Source organism: Leptonotus elevatus, chromosome 8, assembly GCF_054856555.1.
Source record: "Leptonotus elevatus isolate MCC_2025b chromosome 8, RoL_Lele_1.0, whole genome shotgun sequence".
NCBI lineage: Eukaryota > Metazoa > Chordata > Actinopteri > Syngnathiformes > Syngnathidae > Leptonotus > Leptonotus elevatus.
In genome coordinates, this window is record NC_141246.1 from 4,343,721 (window position 1) to 4,362,416 (window position 18,696).

General features: G+C 39.2%; 2 protein-coding genes across 2 annotated transcripts; one reads left to right on the plus strand and one right to left on the minus strand.

Annotated features, from left to right (window-relative positions):
• Positions 1–1,439: 1,439 nt before the first annotated feature.
• Positions 1,440–14,114, plus strand: sh3d19 (SH3 domain containing 19). Its single transcript, XM_086082662.1, has 20 exons — positions 1,440–1,632; positions 5,312–5,351; positions 5,642–5,682; positions 5,774–5,813; positions 5,927–6,041; positions 6,927–7,047; positions 7,106–7,972; positions 8,694–8,765; positions 8,842–8,954; positions 9,484–9,524; positions 9,617–9,776; positions 9,861–9,923; positions 10,038–10,104; positions 10,957–11,087; positions 11,163–11,224; positions 11,383–11,618; positions 12,063–12,103; positions 12,886–13,063; positions 13,475–13,560; positions 13,635–14,114. Exons 1-20 carry the CDS (start codon positions 1,563–1,565, stop codon positions 13,740–13,742), a joined length of 2,652 nt encoding a protein of 883 aa, XP_085938788.1. The 5' UTR covers positions 1,440–1,562; the 3' UTR covers positions 13,743–14,114.
• On the minus strand, positions 13,933–18,139 carry rps3a (ribosomal protein S3A). Its single transcript, XM_086082663.1, has 6 exons — positions 17,986–18,139; positions 15,926–16,029; positions 15,055–15,242; positions 14,455–14,663; positions 14,256–14,365; positions 13,933–14,107 (listed from the first exon to the last, which is right to left on the minus strand). The coding sequence occupies exons 1-6, from the start codon at positions 18,120–18,122 to the stop codon at positions 13,980–13,982; spliced, it is 876 nt and encodes a 291-aa protein (XP_085938789.1). The 5' UTR covers positions 18,123–18,139; the 3' UTR covers positions 13,933–13,979.
• Between the last annotated feature and the right edge of the window lie 557 nt (positions 18,140–18,696).

The window sequence follows — 18,696 nt, forward strand, 5'->3', positions numbered from 1 at the left end:
GCCCCTCGCATGATTGACGGGCCGTCGCGTCAAAGCGTCTCTTAGTTTTGCCTTTAAAACGACAATAAATTATATTACTTTAGTTTTAATACTGTTCCCAAAATGTGTAATTGTGTCGTGGTTTTATGGGATCACTTTGAATCAGAAAGTGATGCAAATACGTACAATAGTTGTAAATTGTTTCCCTCTGTTGGACGAAGAAGGTACTGCGTGAGAAAATACTGCAACTTTATTTATTTTCTGATGTTACACCAAGTTACCCATAAATAAAACTCTCCAAGTCACACTGAAATAGAGGAGTAGTTGGCCGAAATATTTATAAAAAAAACAGACAGTGGTTTTATTCCTAAAATTGTAATATTACTCTACGAGAAAAAAATAAGTAATTTTCCAAGAATAAAGTCCACATTGTATGTGAAAAACTTCAAATCATACATAAATAAAGTCATGATATTATGAGAGAGAGAAAAAAAACACATCTCAAAGTTGTATGTGAAAAACAACACTCCAAGGTTTACAGGAATAAAGTCGAAATTGTCAAAGAAATACAAACATTATCTCCGACTTATGGTGAAACACTACAAGAAAATTTAAAAAAGAAAAAAATACAGTATGAGAAAAAAAAGTTTCTCAAACAATAAAGTCGCTATGTTACATGAAGAACATTTGTCATTTTACACAATAAATTCAAAATATACAAAGAAAGTAATTTTACTGGAAAAAAGTCAAAATGTTATAAAAAATATATTTATTTATTTAAAATTTAAGAATAGCAGTATCTAAGTAATGATTCAATTCAAATGGTTTGCACATAAAAGGTAAATAGAAATTAATTCATGCCCAAGTAAAGGTTTTAAAATAAATGGTCTTAAAGTTTAAATGCAAATGTACTGGAAACTGTACTTAAACACAACTAAAAGGTAATATTTGGCAGTGATTCATTCACATCGCACTGTAGGGAGCCCGAGTACAGTTAGTGGTACACAAACGTCTGGTTTAGTACTACTGTATATGTATAACTACAACTACAATGATTATACAAAATTCTCAAAACTGTATTAAACATGTACATGTATGGGGCAGTTTTTTTTTTACGGAGTTAACTAAGAAAAAGGCCAGTGGATGTATTGAAGTGGTTTTGTACAGTTTGGTGTGGTATGTTATTATGATCAGATATTGTATGTTATAATTATGCTACGCTTACGCGTAGGTATGATGTGGTATACTGTAGTATGGTGTGGTAAGATACAGTAGTATTACATTACAGTTACAGTATGTATTTTATAGTATTTTAAAACATTGATGTAAAACAAATGAACCAAAAGTATGTCTTTAATCCAGTAGTCATCCCTCCTTTTAGTGGAGGGTGGGCTCCATGTTGATTCCCCTGCAGGGTCCCACCCACTCAAAGTGCTACAGTCGGCAGGACCACAGTGACCGTCGTGGACACATCATTATACACTCTCTCTCTCTCTCTCTCTGTCTCTCAGGAGAACACATATACTTATGATCAAATACCGCCTTTTTTATGACTTGTTTATTGTTCTTTATTGCTTTGACTGATGATGGCTGAAATGAAGCATGGGGAAGAGGAGTGCACTGAAATTCACCATTTCATCAACCAAGCAACAGGTAGGTTTGCATGACAAATTTTATTATAGTTATAACTCAAATTGACTGTAATAGTACAGACACACAATGAACTCAACCCACAAAAAAATTATAGTATTTTTGTATATAATGTAGAATTCGTTAAAAAAAAGTTCACCATTTGAAGTTTACTATCACAGTAAACATAAAAAACAAAGATATTTACTCTGTGTATTTAAAAAAGATATGGCTTTGCCTTATGGAAAATCTTCTTAACTTAATGCTAACCTTAAAAGCAAGCCGACATGCTAACAGTTAGCCTTGAAAGATAGTTTTAGAAGACACAAATCTTTGAACAAAAGTGGTGTAACACATACAAATGATAATATAATAAAACTTTTCTTATCCTCTACAAAAAAAAACTTAAATTAAAGTATTTTTACCGAGTCACTCAGCCTACTACTGTTTGTGTTTGTATTACAAAGTGCTGCCTCCCAGTGGCCAAGGCGGGTTGCACAAAAAATTAGATTGCACAATGAAATCATGATTAACAAACTGTTTAATTCATTACATTCTTTTTAATTATATTTTTAAAAAGTAATATATATAGTGTTATTTTTCCTTTTTTAAAGAAGCTGATACGGATTAATTGCATTTACATTAAGTTCAATGTGGAACAATGATTTGAGATACAAACGTTTTAAGTGTGGTCATGGAACAAATATTCTCGTATCTCAAGGCATCCCTCTACATATATCAATCTGATTAAATATTGTGAGTTTAAGGAGGCAAGCAGATGGTTTGTTGTGCAGCTGCTGTGCGCCTGTTGTGGTCCAAAGCATGTATACAATGTCAGCATGTGTTGGAGTGGCACAGACACAGCTGTGATAGGGGAAAAGTATTCTGCTGACTTCAGCGGCTTCACATACCACGCTAGTGTCCACTCGCACAAAAACATCATGACATCAAGTTACACAGTATACAGTACACACAGTGGTTCACTTTTTGTTTTTCGGAAGATACAGAAACATTGCAAATGGGCTCAAACCATGAGAAATGGTTGTTGTACCAGCCGGTTGATTTTGAGTCAAAATAAAGGTTTTTGTTTTTTGTTTTTAAAATTGTGGCTGTGGCAGAATTTAATGTTAAATTTTATTGATGTTTTTAATATTTTTTTAATAATCAAGATTCGATTTTTGAAATTGTTTACAATATTTATTTATTTTTACATTTAAGTTAACTTTATTTAAATTATGTACACATTACAGTTTATGATTTATTGCATTATTATTGTAAAACTCTGAGAATTGTATTGTTTGTTTGTATGTTTTTTACAAGGACACTTTCTCACTTTTTAAAGATTTGTTAACCAGGTAGTTTTCATTAAGTTTATGTAATAAAATAAATAAATAAATAAGGCATTTTTCCAGGTGAGTTTTTTTAGACTGAAATTATGTCACTTTCCCCATTTTTTTGCCATATGCAATAAACTTCCAGTATTTTTTATGCACGTACGTATCTTTTATTGAAGAAATTTATACAGTATATTATTTACAAAAAAAATATTATTGATTTTTTGCCAGGTGTTATTCTTCAAAAGTTTTTTTTTGTATGCACTTGATTGACTTACAAGTGAAATGTTATTATTACGAAACCCCCATTTGGTGTTACACTTCCTTAACTTTTTCCATTTCGCCAATTTTTATTTATTTATTTAATTTTCGCCAAAGTGGTGTGGCACGGGCTGACTTCCTGATTGACCGCATTCCACTTGATGTGATTGGTCCAACATGGTGACTTTTCTGTCTTTTTGTCACACGCTGGCATAAAAACATTCAGTCGTAGTAGGTCGTCCATTAGTCAGAGCGGATTTAAGTAGAAACACGCTTTTAATAGTGGACTTTACATGCGCCACATAGCTCTTTAGCAGGTAAACCCACCGTAAGGTGCAAGGTGCGATGCGCCCGTGGGTGTGAAAGGAGCGCTTTCTTCCGAGTATAAACAAGGAAGTTGCGGCATCTTAAAAATCTGTGTTAGGATAAAAAGGAAAGGACGTTGGTGTCGTTGAGGAAGGTGAGTAAAAGCGATAAACAAGTTACAGACGTGACAGGTGCTTTTTATGTTGGTTTGTAGTCCTTTTGAGCGCTTTTATTTTGACATTTGTACTTTTTCTATCAATTTTCTAGTTGGTATTGACCTTTTGCACGTGACGTCACAGCCCTCATGGGAACACCCCCTTGGGGACAATGAATGGACGGCAAAAGAGCCACTTGCCTGTATTGTAACCATTGAATCTCATACAGCATAAAGTCCTTAATCTAATCGATTATTTTATAAAAATGGTCATATCTTACTTTGCGGTCGGTTATACAGACAGACAAAGGAGTAAACCAAATGTTGCTTTTAATCGCATACCTACTAATGAAGACAAAAGACGTTGATAGCAGCAATCAACAGAAAGTACTGGCAGCCCACAGAGTATTCACGGATTTGCAGCGATCATTTTTTGCGAGGTTAGTAGATAAATGTTGTAATTGGTAGATATATGTTAATTTTACTAGTATACGTACACTCTAACAAAGATTGTAACAGAGATGTCGAATTGCGTGTTTCAAATCACATTCACTTCAAAACTATTAAGTGCATTTGTCGAAATAGGTCGTGCGCTGTGAATTCCGCCAACGTTTTGAATAACTTGATAAAAACAGCGGGCAACAGAAGGTAAAGGGCTGTTTTCAAACTAGCGATCTCCAACTTAAGTAAATCTCGCGCTCTACTAAATGTGCAACTTCGACTGACAGGCGACCTTCGGTTGAAGTAATAGATTCCATGGCTGTATGGGCAATAATAACTTTTAATTTGTAAAATAATAGTCGCTCCGGGTCACGCCCACTTCCATTCAACAACCATTTCCTTCCGCCGTCCGTCATAGGGCAGTCACGTGATCACGTGACGTCGGTGCAAATGGTTAATAGGTGCTTTTTGATGAGTAACTTGCTCGAATATTTTTTTCTATACTGCTGGCATTTCCTGACAAATGTTAAATACAATAAAGCCTTGAGATAAGAGCTTAATTCATTCTTGAGCACTTATAAAACACTTGAATCATCTTTTCTAGTTTAAATGAATTGAAATGGCATTCATCTGTTCCGTCCTTCCCCTCAAAAAAAACAAATTTGTGGTATTGTGTGTTTTACTGAGGAAAAAAATAGCGCTCATGAAACAATGTTTGTCACACTGGCTACATTGGATCCCACCTGAGTTCTAGACAAAGCCCTGCTGCAATATGATTGGCTGTTGCTGATGGACGGACGGACAGACTGCATCACCATTTTCACAGATGACGTGAAATTGGGAGGATATTCCAATCATAACAGGAATATCCTGAAGGACATGAAATTGAGCAGGAAGGCAGCCATTTTGTTTAAAACAGCTATTTTGGGCAAAATCCCGGGCTTGTAATTTGAGCATTCATAAAAATAGGTTACTAAGCTCAACATGTTATCATAAGAGTGAATACTTTGCATGTCTAGCATTCACACATGCTGAGATTCCAGCCTTTCACGTTCAATTGCATTGCTAATGTTTTCATTGTAGTAGCCAGCGAGTCACAGGATTACAAGTAGGGACGTCTTTACAGACGCCGTCATTGAAATAGAGATGCGATTCCTTCCCAGCAACTCGGCATTACTGAAAATGGCTCCTCTGTTTATCTTCACAGATCATCTTGACGGAGGCAAAGCAAATCTTTTGCATTGCAAGTAAGTTGTGATGACATGAGGCCTATCCTGGCCATATATTTACCTCCACCAAGAAAGATAGATTTATATATTTTTTTTTTTATTCATTTGTTTGGGGTTTGTTTGTGTGCTACTTTATGGCTACAGTTGTTGGCATATCTATCTATTTTTAAGAATGTTTTAACTCTGTTCTTGCAATTAACTTTTTTTTTAATGCCTGCATCTTTTATCAAGCCGTCTTTTTGGATGTGATTATTTAGATCTAATGAGTTTAATTGATTATATTTATTTATTTATTGATTCATCATCAGCACAGGGTCTTCATCTTCCATACGAGGTGCTGTTAAACGAAGTAAGTTTGTGCAAACTTAGTCTTAGACATAATACAATGCAGGAAGTGTATGAATTATAAGTGTTTGATCAATTTTCTTAATGACTCACAGCAAGGGCAAATTCTTTGAGTGACAACACAAACGACCCGAGGTATTTAAAAAGTCTACAGAGTCCTTTATTTGACAAATGCAGAAGCTATTAACTATATAATGTTTTTTTTTCTTTCAATTATGCTTTGTGTATTTTGGCATTGAACGGCGTAGACGACCGGAGATCACAATCATTTCCGTGGAAACTCTAGATGACAACAACTGGTTCTCAGCATCGCCCGTGGTCTTCCCTTCCTCCGCTCAATCCAGCTGGTCCGCAGGCATCCAGGTTTGGTCCAGCTTGGTTCCTTATGAAGTTCCTCTGAGGAACACGCCAAATTTTGGTTGAATTCCGAATTGTGTGACTTAAGAACCGGTTAACTTTAGAGGCATAATTCATAAAACGTTTTAGATCTTATTTTTGCTAATGTAACTAGCAAAACTAAGTATACATTGGTAAAAAAAAATAATAAAGAAAATGTGGATTTTCTAAGATTTTAATATGGAAAATTAGGATTACTTGTCACTTGTTTAAAGACTAATTAAGGAATTGTTTCCGGAAAAGATTATAATTTCTATTGCATAATATATAAAATAGAAAAGTTGCTCCTTTTAAGATCTTAAAATGGTGGCTCCAAGGATTACTTGTAATTTTTTTAAAGGCTAAATAATAAAACTTAAAGACTTTATCTCATTCACTCCCAGCCATTTTCACTGAAGCAACCCCCTTCGCTCCCGGCTGTTTTACTGGATTTTGACTCATTTTGTAATTCCCACAGAATATTGTGTTCTATTGCTATAAAAACATGGAACCTACCAAAATAAGGATTAGAGTATCTTCTTTCATCAGGGAATAAAGTACTTTTGTATCTGTTTCCGTTTTGCAGCAATTAGCATTAGAATATAACTAAATTTAATCAATATTCACATTCCTGGTGAAAACAATGTCAAAAAGAGCTTGTTGCAATATAACATGGCCTTTGCTGATCTCTTATATTCCGCTGCCACCTGCTGGCCGTTTTTTGAAATAACTACCATTGCTTCAGGCCTCCTCCTCATGTCAGAAGCTGCATTAAAGCCTTCTGTATGCTCTTGCATAAAAAAGACCCAAAAATTAAATACGTCTTTGGAAGTGAAGGACAAAATATTAACAAACCTAATTACCTATGACCAGGTGATTCAAGAAAAGACCGGAGAGGAGCACATTGTCCGGCCCACTGCGGCCCCCCGACGTTGTTCTCCCACCACCACGACCTGCTCCACGCAGACTGACCCCGTCAGGGAAAAATCAGCCGGTAAAACCATTGGAAAGTTTCTCTATCTCGTTCCTTTCTGAGTGTGATTGTTCTTTAGGTAAAAAGCCGCAAAAACCACCAAGGTCATCCTTGCCTAGACCCGAACGTTCTTCTGAAAGTGGTCCACGCACGTCAGAAAGACGGGACTCGGGAGATAGGCGCACCAGATCGGTCACCGTCTACTGGGAGACAACTCCGCAACGTGACGCAACCCTTAGCGCGACGACTCTTTCTGTTTCGGCCTTAGAACCCAGACCTGTCCCACTCCCTCGCATAAAATCCAGAAAACAGACCGAAAATAACGTTCAGACATTGGTTCAACTTGAAGATGATGAGGTCCCCACCGATGCTGCAGACATTTCCTCGAATGAGTATTTGAAGGAGCTGCTGGAGGTCTTCAGTTCCAACGTCGACCAAGCAAATCAGGAGGAACAAGTTTATGGCGAGATGAACAGTCAGCGAAACATCCAGTCTCGGATCCAGGCCTTCGAGAGCCAGCTCGCTCCCGAGCACGACGGGTGTGCCTCCGAACCCATCAGACCGCAGCCTCTTCCCAGAAAGCCCGTGAAGCCGCCGCCGGTGTCCGCTAAACCTCTGCCGGCTGCCAGATCTCTGTTGGTCCAGGACAGTCAAAATGTGTCGAGCCAGGATCAGACAGCGGTTTTCAAACCCCAGCCGCCCCAGCAACTCGCCGGGAAGCCCGTGCGAGAGGAATTGGAGACCTTGCTCACAAAGGGCGGACCCCCACACCGCTCGCGTCCGGCGATGTTAACCAGGGACTACAGCATCCATGACCAGGAGCCACCTTTGCCGCCGAGACCGCCAGTAAAACCGCCCATGGAACCACTGAAGGCCAACCTCAACATCAACAACCACAACTCCGCCGCTGTTCTCAGAGATGACGAATACGCTGAAACTCCAGCAAGTAAGTCATTTGATTCTGAATTGGGGGAAGTTACAAATTGGGGGAATTTGTTTTTTTAGGTTAAAAGTTTGGGTTATTTGGCTTTTCGGTGAAATTTCAGGATTAACCTATAATGCACCATAACATTTTACAGGTGAAATGAATTTCATAGTTTCCAAACTCGCCTAACTCTTCTTCTTCACTTAATGATTTAAAAGTACAAAAAGTCAAACGTTTCGAAGCGTTGTGAGAATTCTTGGATGATCTCAAATGATCTCAGTGTCATCAATGGATTGCAACCGAGACTGGAAGAGTCCAACTGAGCATAAAAGTCCATGTCTTTTGACATTTTCATGGATCAAACACCTGTTCTGAATCTTTTCATTCTGCTAGAGTGTTTAATATTTCGAATAAAGTTAAAGGCACAAACTTTATGACATTTTACTGAAATAATCCCATTCAAGTGCATTCTGAGTAAAAGGATCACAAAATAATTCAATCTGACCTCAAAGCTTGAGTTATGAAAGTAGCTAAATAGCATGACAACCAGCATTACCAACCAAAACTTTATACAAAAGCATACAAACCACTTTTTGCCTGAATTCAACACAAATATTTACCATAGTCTTAACGCTAGCTAGCACAACAAGCAGGGACATTGCTATCAAAACTGGACTAAGAAGCTACGCCTTAGCTGCCATGCAATGAAAACAAGTGTTTATTGATTGATGTGTTATCTCAGATCCCGCCCCTGTCAAGGCGAGACCAACTATAACGAGAAGGCCCACCACTATCAGAGTCCCCAGCCAAATCGGTGGGCACCGCTTAGCTAAAATACGAAGTATGCTAACAAAGCGCTATGGAAAATAACAGCTGGTATCTGCCATCAGCCACTGAGAGTCTTCAGGGCAATCCTCCTCCGCTTCCCGCTCGGAATCCTGTAGGCTCCCTAAACGCCACAGCCGTCCCCAAGCAAAAGTCCTTACCCAGCATCCCAACACAGGTAAGGATTTAAATGGGAGCTTCTGAACTCGTGTTTTCAATCACGGTAATTGAGCAGAAAAAAAGCTTTCCTAGCGGTGGGCGTTGTTGATGTCGCTCGACAACCTGTAACTGACATCACGTTGTACTTTGAAACATAATTAACTCATTCACTCCCAGCCATTTTCACTGAAGCAACCCCATTCGCTCCCCGGCGGTTTTACTGGATTTTGACCGATTTGGCAAGTCCCACAGAATATTGTGTTCTATTGCTATCAGAATATAGCTAAGTTTTATCATTATTCACATTCCTGTTGTAAACATGGCAAAAAGGTTGATCTCTTATACTCTTCTGCCACCTGCTACAACATAAACGTATAAATATGTTTTGGGGAGTGAAGGACAAAGTGTATTAAACGTATTTACACGTTTTTTAATTAAGCAACCGTTTCTATACCTATGACCTGGTGGCGAGGTTGGGTGAAGATCTGCCATTTTCAAGCAGAAATGACACAAAAGCTAATCGAAGCAAAAACGTTCGTTTTCTGCAGGGCTTATTAAGTGACAAGCGGCTTCCATCGCTGCCAAATCAGTGAGTAAAACCAACAATCTCACTTAATTGATTTTTATTTTATTTTTTTACATATAACAATTGAAGTGACAGCTTTTTTCGTTGCACTTCAGACGGGAAAGCATAAGAAAACCGCTCCCGCCGCGCCCACCTCCTTCAGGCAGAGGTCCGGGAAGACCGCCGCCACCCAGGGCGCAGGCCGCCAAGCCCGCCAAAGGGTTCCTCCTGCCTCCCAGACCTGTCCAGGGCCATCGTCTCTATGACAAATATTCCGTGAGGAAACCCCCGAAAACATGTTCCCGTAACTGTGTTTACAATGGCCGCATCTTTTTGTGCGCGTGTGTATCCTTCCTCTAGCTTCCACGCGGATCCGCCGCCCCGGACTTTAACGGGAGCCACACAGGGGAACTGTCAGTCCAGGTGAGATGAGTTTATTGCATGTGGTACGATGTAAAAGTCAGCTGTGTCACAGCTCATGCTGGCTAAGATCTTGGATGTGGTAACAACATGGCGACTTTGTGGTTGTTTGTGCAGGTCGCGGGTCCCGCTGGCAAGCAAGAAAAAAGACAAAACGTTCAAGCCTTGCATGACTTCACTCCAGGTAACATTTTCATTGTTGGATAACATAGTAGCAATCGTTTCTTTGCTGCCTTAGATAATTGATATCTTGAGCTTCGAGAAAGCGCGGTTGTGTGTTTTTATTTATCGCATTTGTATAGTTTATAATTTTTTTTGTAATCACATTTAACAATATATTTCTACTTTGGACAAAACACCAATGAATATAGTTTTTTTGGATGCGTTTCTGAAAAAAGAAGAAGAATTAAATCATGATCGGGAAAAAATACTAAAAATATTTTAAGACAAAACATTAAGAAATATAGTTTTGGGATGCTTTTCAGATTTTTTTAATTTTTTTTTTATTAAATCATGCACTACATTTTGTGACTATTCTTTTTAATCTAAACACAAAGAAAAAAATGGAAGAAACAAAATAAACCGTATTTATACCTTTTTGTTGTTTTTGTTTGTTATTTTACAATCTTTTAAGGGGAAAAATGCATCAGTTCATATATCCATTTTTTTAGCTGTTACATGCAAAATATTTTTTTGCTTCTTTGGAGAAATAAATATTACGTTCAACCATGTCTATCAAATAAATGTAAAAATTATAAACATTTCTGTAACCATGTATCTCTACTATTTTCTTTTTAGCTGTAGCTTTTTTGGTTAGTAGGGGCATATTGCATTAAACAATGCATTAAAATATTTAGCTGACACACAGATATATATATATATTTTTTAATACAACGGAATTTTGAAATCTGGCTTAGCTGCTTGCTCCTTAATGACACTCAGACATAAGGAGGCCTGTGCTTTATTTTAAAATGTGGTTAAATGTAGTTATTTGAATGTTTAATTTCATCCAAAAGTATTGTTTTTGTTACTTCAGAGGGTCCTGGAGAGCTGGGCTTGAAGGCCGGTGACATCATCAACATGGTGGAGCGCGTGGACAGTGAATGGTACAGAGGCACTTGTAAAGGATCCACTGGTTACTTCCCAGTTAACTTTGTCAAAGTGCTGGTAAGTGATAGTACTCATCTATAGTGTCATATTTGCCATACAAACGTATTTCCCTTGTGCTCATTCTCCAATTAGTCGGACGCACCGCCAAAAGTTGTTCCTGAGAAGAAACCAAAGCCACTTCCCGCTAAAGTCACGTAAGTTTTCTTTTCTGCAAACACTTTAACACCCCCACATTCATTTTTAATCCAGTAACTTTTGCTTGTTGCATGCCGTTAATACTCTGTCGATGCAGAGCTGTTTCAAATGCTAGTGAAGGAGGCCACAGAGGTACAAATGTCTCATTTTCTCAAAGTGGTCCCAGATGCGTGGCCCGCTTTGATTTCGAGGGTGAGAGCGGTGAGGAGTTGTCGTTCGCGGAGGGCAACGTGATCCGGTTGCAGGCTTACGTGGGCGAGGAGTGGGCCCGCGGGCAGCTGGGCGCCGCTTCCGGAATTTTCCCTCTCCATTTTGTGGAAGTCGTCGAAGATTTGCCGCCACCGCCCACTGGGCAGCCGAGTCGGACTAATGCCAACAGGGTCGCGTTGCCAGGTAAGAAGTAATGCACCACTAAATACACAATGTGGCACCGTCCGACCTTTCTTTACAATTTAGAGTTTATATTCAATACAGAACCAAGATTTCATTACGTTGGTGTTTCGAAAAAAGTGTATCCTGTGTGAAAAGGATTTTCAACTTTTTGATGAGCCAATACATGTAGCTTCTTTTTTTTCTTGACAAATTATTAAACCTAGTATTTTCAAATTTTAGTCAAACCTCTGTTGATCTAAAAAGTAAGTAAGTAATTTTATTTTCATGTTAATTTATAATATTATAGGACTTTTCCAAAATTGCATAAAATAAGAAAGGCACCAAATGAAACTAAAGCTATCTCATCTACAATGGTCTTGATGAGTAATTGCATCCATTGTTGTCCTTTGTGTGTCACAACTTCCCTCTTATGTGACTTTGAATTCTGTGTCATTTTTTCCATAGGCATGGCCACTAATCAGCCTGAAGCAGTCAAACCGGCTCAGGTAGCCTACATTTATTTTTACAGTAGCGTCTTGTGGTACGAGTGACCCAATTTACGGATTTTTGAAGTACAAGTCGTCATTTGACCATTTTTATTAATTTTTTGACTTAAAGTAAATTACACATTGTATATTTAAATCAACCAAACCATGTTGCCTGAATGAAGCTCGAATGACCCACTAGCTTGTAATGGAAAATCTCACATGCTAATGATTAGCATCGAGGGATTTTTAAACACAAATGCCAGACAATACATGTACACATATAATATAACAATACTCACTGACAACTTACAAAGTAGCAGCAGAAGTCTATTCTTTGTTTCTGTCTGCAAAACAGTATCAGAGCCTTATATAGAGAGTTTGGCCAACTGGGTTTTCAGCACGGTAACGAGACAACATGTCATGTGACCAGCAGTTGACCAATCACGCTTGAAAGTTGGCCAAACTCTCTCTAAATATGGCTCTGAACTGTATTATACACTACTGCCTCCCAGTGGCCAAAAATAACCGAAAGGAGCAGCACACTGGATTGGATTGCAGCATAATTAACTCCTGATGCATAAATGTTTAAAAGTTTATTTACATTAAGTATGCTATTCTTCCCTTTTTATAAAGTACAAAATAGTTATTTTTCCATTTTAAATAAAAAAACAAACTTTTTTTGTGTGGGAGGCTGGAAGTAGATTAATGGCATTTCCCTTAGTGAAATAAGGGAAGGCACCACTGTAGCGAAACGATGTTGAATACGGGTGTAAATAAACTTTGCCATGTTGTCCCCTCAGCCCTTCGTGGAGTGGGCGCTGGCTCGACACGACTTTGACGGCAAGGCGGAGGACGAGCTGTCCTTTAAGCGGGGCGATTCCATCCTCGTCACCGAGCACATCAACGACGAGTGGAGCTGCGGAAGACTCAACGGCAAAGAAGGAATCTTTCCCAAGGGATTTGTGGAGAGTCGCACCGGTAGGACATCCACTACGACTCTTGTTGGGATTTCCAGTTAGTGAATGAAGTGCCAGTTTACTATTTTTTTTTTTCAAAGGGTGAAAAAAAGTCATAAAAAAAAATATTAGCTCAATTTTGGAAATACATTAGTTAATGATACGTGAGCAATATTATGTAAAAAAAACCTTTCAGGTAAAAACTGTAAAAATTGACAAATTGTAATTGCTTAGATTAAGGCAACATATATTTTTCAAACCAAAAATATAAATATTTGTAAGAGATGTATGACTATGAAAAATGGTGCAAGATTATATGCTATTTTTTAAAGCCAAAATACTTTTTTGTTCCTGAAATAGATTTCAGGTATAATTAATTGTGAATTTCATGATTTTAAAAAAATTTAACCCTTTTTTTTCTTTTTCCGAGTAGGTCAAAAGTTGCTGGAAGGTGGTGGAATGAAGGGAAGGGCAATGTTTGACTTCACTTCAGACTGCGATGAGGAGCTCTCTTTGCAGGTCCGGTATACATTTTTAATTGTACTTTAGAGCATCAACATCATCCTGACATCGTACAATTGGTTCCGTTGCAGGTTGGGGACGTCATCACTGACTTGGAGTCCATAAATGACGAATGGTTCTTGGGTGACTTGAGGGGCAAACGGGCCCTAGTGCCGAAAAACTATGTTCAAGTGCTCTGACTGCCGTACAATTCAGTATTTGAAATCGGTGATTAGTTTTTGCTGCATGACACTTATGATTCTGTTTTCTGATGACTAATTCTGTAATAAAATTTTAGTAGTCATGAAACTTTTTGGAGGCAAGGAAAATTAATCCAGTATGTCCAAATGTTTATGTAAAAAAAAAAGAGAAAAGGCTAGTCCAATGATGGTCATTTACATGTTTTTTTTATTATTAAATCTGTCAGGTTGTTTATTTTAAACGGTCTCCTGGATGGGGGGCTCGTAACCGTCGGCCCTCTCCACCTTGGCTCCGGTGTCGTCTCCAGGTGCTTTTACGGCGCTGCTGGAACCTCCCTCGCCGTGGAGCTCCATCAGTTTGCCCACTGCCAGAGAAACACAGGCAACACAAAATTTAACAAACAGGGTGGACAAAACATCACTCAATTCAATTGAAAAACGAATAACAAGGCACTTAAAAAGATGTATTGGGGGCGGGGAATTTGGTCTCATATTTGATAAATTCCATCTTACACTCAAACTTGGGCTTCTTTAACATTTTGACCTTGCGGACATAGACGTCGTGCAGGGGGTAGATGGACTGGCAGGCCTTCTCGATGTCTTTGCCAACACTGTCAGGGATCCTGAAAGAAAAAAAACACACACCAAAAAAGATCAGTTTAATCGGGAAGGAGTACAAGAGCGCCAAGAACCCAAACCGCGCACCACTCACAGTTTGTTAACGACCTCCTTCAGGTCGTTGGTCTGCACCTCGCGGGTCATGATCTCCACCATCTTCTTGCGGATCTGGCGCACCTGCTGGTGCTGGGCATACGAGGTCTTGCGGATCTGGTTGGTGCGCTTCTTGGTGAAGCCCACGCAGAAAAGACGCAGCAGATAGCCATCGGTTGTCTTCACGTCCACATGGGCCTCGATCATGGTCTGGGGGAACACCGGGAACAGTCTCAGGATTAGGGACTATAATAGGCGTGTGTGTAGCTATCGAATATTAGAATCAATTTTGCTACAGATTATCCCATCAACTAATTGGATAAAACTTGATTTTTCAGCATCAAACCATAACATCCAGCTATTATTCATGTCTTATTCGAGTTTGCGTGGCTTTAAAATGTGTGGCCTTGTGAGTGATGTGGGAGTCGACAAGAGTGAGTGCAGTGTTAGCAATTACAATTAGCCAGTTAGCATGTTGAGTGCCTGGTGATGGCATTCGGGTTGTCAGTTCTGTTTTAGAGTGGACACATTGCACTTTCATTGGTTGACATCAAATATTAATTTATAATAAATAAGAAACACATTCTTGAGTGACATTTACCTGCCACTTCTTGACCATGGAGCACATCTTGTCACGGGTCAGGTCCATGCCGTGGAAGTTGGTGAGGCAGTTCTTGCCCTGCACGTCCTCCGTGATCAGCTTGAACTTGCGGAAGGCCACCTCGTCGTTCTGCAGGTCGGCGAGGCTCACCTCGAACACGCGACCTTTCAGACCGTCTGAGGCGATTCCTGAGAGGGTGAACATTACATGGTAAAGCCAGTACTAAAGGTTTGATGTCATTTGGGTGCCAACAAGTGAATACGCAGCAGTGGAAAGTCAGGAAATGTTCATTTAGCCTTACAGGTTTCATTGAAAAACAAACAGAAAATGAAATATTTTAAAAAGATGGACGGGAAATTAACAGATAATGTGTTTAGAAAAGTCCGCACACCCCCTTTTTGATGGAGGTGGCTGTCAGAATTAACCAATCACACACAAAATCATGTAAAATGGAAGTCAAAAGACACCCATCCTCAGTTCAAGTGCATCTGATTAATACCACTTGAACTTCAGCTGTTCTAGTAGGCTACTCATGACAGGTTTATAGTCATCTTCCAGCACAAGCATGGACCACAGAGAACTTCCACAGCATGAGAAACATCTCATTTGTTCAACGATATCAGTCAGGAAAATGATACAAGATAATTGCCAAGCCATGAAATGGAATGCAGTAAAGACGGTTATCACCCAAAACTGATCAAATAGGAGAAGGAAACCTCTCAGGGAGGACCAAGAGGCACACAGCAACATTGAAGGAGATATAACTCAAACCAAGGCTGCAAATACAATACTTAAACTAAGCTCAGCCCATTTTACAGAGGCGTGTAATACTTGGAAGCAAAACTATAATATAAAAAAAAAACAGACTTACTGGTTCCCTGAGTCCTGGTGACCAAGGTCTTGCCAAGATTGCGGATGATGAACATGGCCGGCGCCTTGACATCATACCAGTCCTTTTTGGAGAAAGGGTCCACACTGGAAGAAATGGCACATATACATTTGCTGGGGTTTTGCGGCAGGCAGGCAAATTTTTGAGGCAGCAGCGTCAACCTAATTTTGGGCCAAAATGACAAATACAGCTCTAAAAACTAAAATGACAATTGTTATAAGATGGACAATACACTTCAGTTATCTCTAAATTGCAAAGGCTCCATATCTGAAACTGTTGAAAGTCACTTTACAAAGCAACACTTTCTTTCTCCTCGTCTGTGTGGCGAGAAGATTTTGTGGATTTCCAAATGGGAAAATATTGTCTCCTTCCTTTGTAACCAAGTACAGTACAGTACAAAAGCTAAGTGTTACACCCTTTTCAGGGGTTTTCCTGGCCCAAAATGAGGCCGAGGTGGTATCACCCTGACTATGATGGGTGACTACCGATATCAGGTAACAGTGCCAATACCAGTCTTATTTTAAGGTATCTGTACACGCGGCAGTGACCCATACCATTATCGGCTGCCCTAATGCAGCAATTTTACGACCAGGGACTAGAAATGAGAAATTATATGAATACAAAATTGCCAATAATTTTTGCCATTTTCTTTAACCACAAGCATTAAAAATTCATCCATTAGTACATATTAAATTGTAAATATAGTTCTGTGTATAGTACTAAATATAGTTCACAAACAGGAAATGGGCATGTGCTCTATGGTGTGTTTATTCTTCGCTACATTCAAGTAAAAAAAAAAGAAGCTGTATCTTCTTTGGTTGTTGCTTCAGGTCTTTCCGGTGCACTGCCGTTGATATAGTGCCTCCATAATGGCGCAACACTGCAACTGCAGTTAAAATGCGGTGCTGCTGAGCTCAATCAACACAGCTGGAGCGCTGATATCAGTGGCTCAGGCTGGAGGCGGTGAGCAAATTAGGTGGAGGTGGCCACCTCTGAATTTTGTACGCAGGAAAAACACTGCCTTATTTTGGCTAGAAATGATTTGTAGAAGAATTCATGTAATAATTTATATTTGGGCCGGGCATACACTGTGTGAATAACCAAAATGCAGACGCCACAATATTTTGAGCCAACCCCCCCCCCCCCAGCCCTGCATATATATTTTTTAACATCTCAAAAGATGGGTGCTCATAATCCCAAAACAGATGTCAGCTTGTTAGCATACTTTGTTAACAAATAATTTAAGGCAGTGGTTATTTTTTACATGACCGGCGACAACTTAGCGCTAAATGTCTACAAGCAATTACGGTCAAATTGCCAATTTACGGCAGACCAAGAATTCCTAGCAACACGATATATCTATCAGCTGGAAATTAGCCGGCCACGGTAAAATAACCACTGCCTAGCTTTAAACAACACTTTCAACTCTTTCCTCATTCGTGTGACCTTTTCGCCAAATAATTGCGCACCACAAATTCCAGCAGCATTACTTTTATTCATTAACTTATTCCGTGTTCACAACTTCCAAACAGCCAATGCGGGCACTTCACAATTACCTCTTTCCACATTCATTAACCATTATAAACAATTCCATCATTTCAATGAATTCCACAGCATATCCGTTCAGCTTCAGCTCATTAACGCTTACCAATAAAAATAAAAATAGCACCGCATTTTTTCTGAGCAGTCAACTCGTAAACGTGACGCCGACCAACTCCATGCTAACATGCGTTAGCTCCAGTACACTGATTAAGCTGGTCTAACCCTTCTGAACGATGAAACCAACACCTAGTTAGCTAGGCGGTTAACACACAAGTAAATTCAAAGATTAACCAACAATTAAATCAAATGCATCAGCGGACATGACAAAAGAAAGGCTCACGCCGAAGCTCGACCGACACAGGCCAGCGCCGATGGCATTAGCCGAAGCCTGAGTTATCCGCCAAATATCGCGTTCATCCGTTCCTGTTTTAATATGTCTTTTGTAGCAATCTTAAGTGTGGATGTTCTTTGATGCTCCGTGGCTTGAATTTCGTACTTACATCTTCTTTTTGGCACCCTTTTTGCCGCCTTTGGTCAGCCTCTTATTCTTGCCGACTGCCATGTTGGCTACAAAGAGTAAAAGAGGACGAAAAGAGAAAATCTCGCGAGAGTTAAAGAGAACGAGATCGCGGGTCATTTGTGATGCCTTCTCGCGATGCCTACTCGAGCGCGCTGTACAGGGCCACAGGCCCGGCTACATGCTTGCGTGACGGCCACATTGGTGGGGGCAACTTTTCTGTCAAAGGTAATGCATATACTGTACTATTAAAATAAATATGAGAATTTGCTCATTTCTCAACCAATTTTCATGAGTTTTACGTCAAAGTATGTACGTACTGCTTTATCTAAATTTGTAAAGTAAAAAAACGAAAGAAAAAAAACAGTAACCTGCAATTTAAGTTATTTTATACTATTCTGGTCTAGATGCAAGGGGATCTTATTCTTTGACAGATTCCTAACATTTATATTTTAAGTTCAAGTAGATTTATTTTATATTAATCGTATCCTGTCTGTTTCGCTTCATTCATCTCCCAAAACATTTAGTTTTAGTCTGTTCAGAAATGTTTATCCTGTTTGGCCCACAGCCTAAAGCGTGCTTTGAGTTTTGGTCCCCTGTGCAATTGACTGTGACACCCCTAGAAAGTGGTGTCAGCACAAAGGTCAACAGTGCGGAAACAATACAAGTGTGCAAGCTCATGAGGATTTATTTA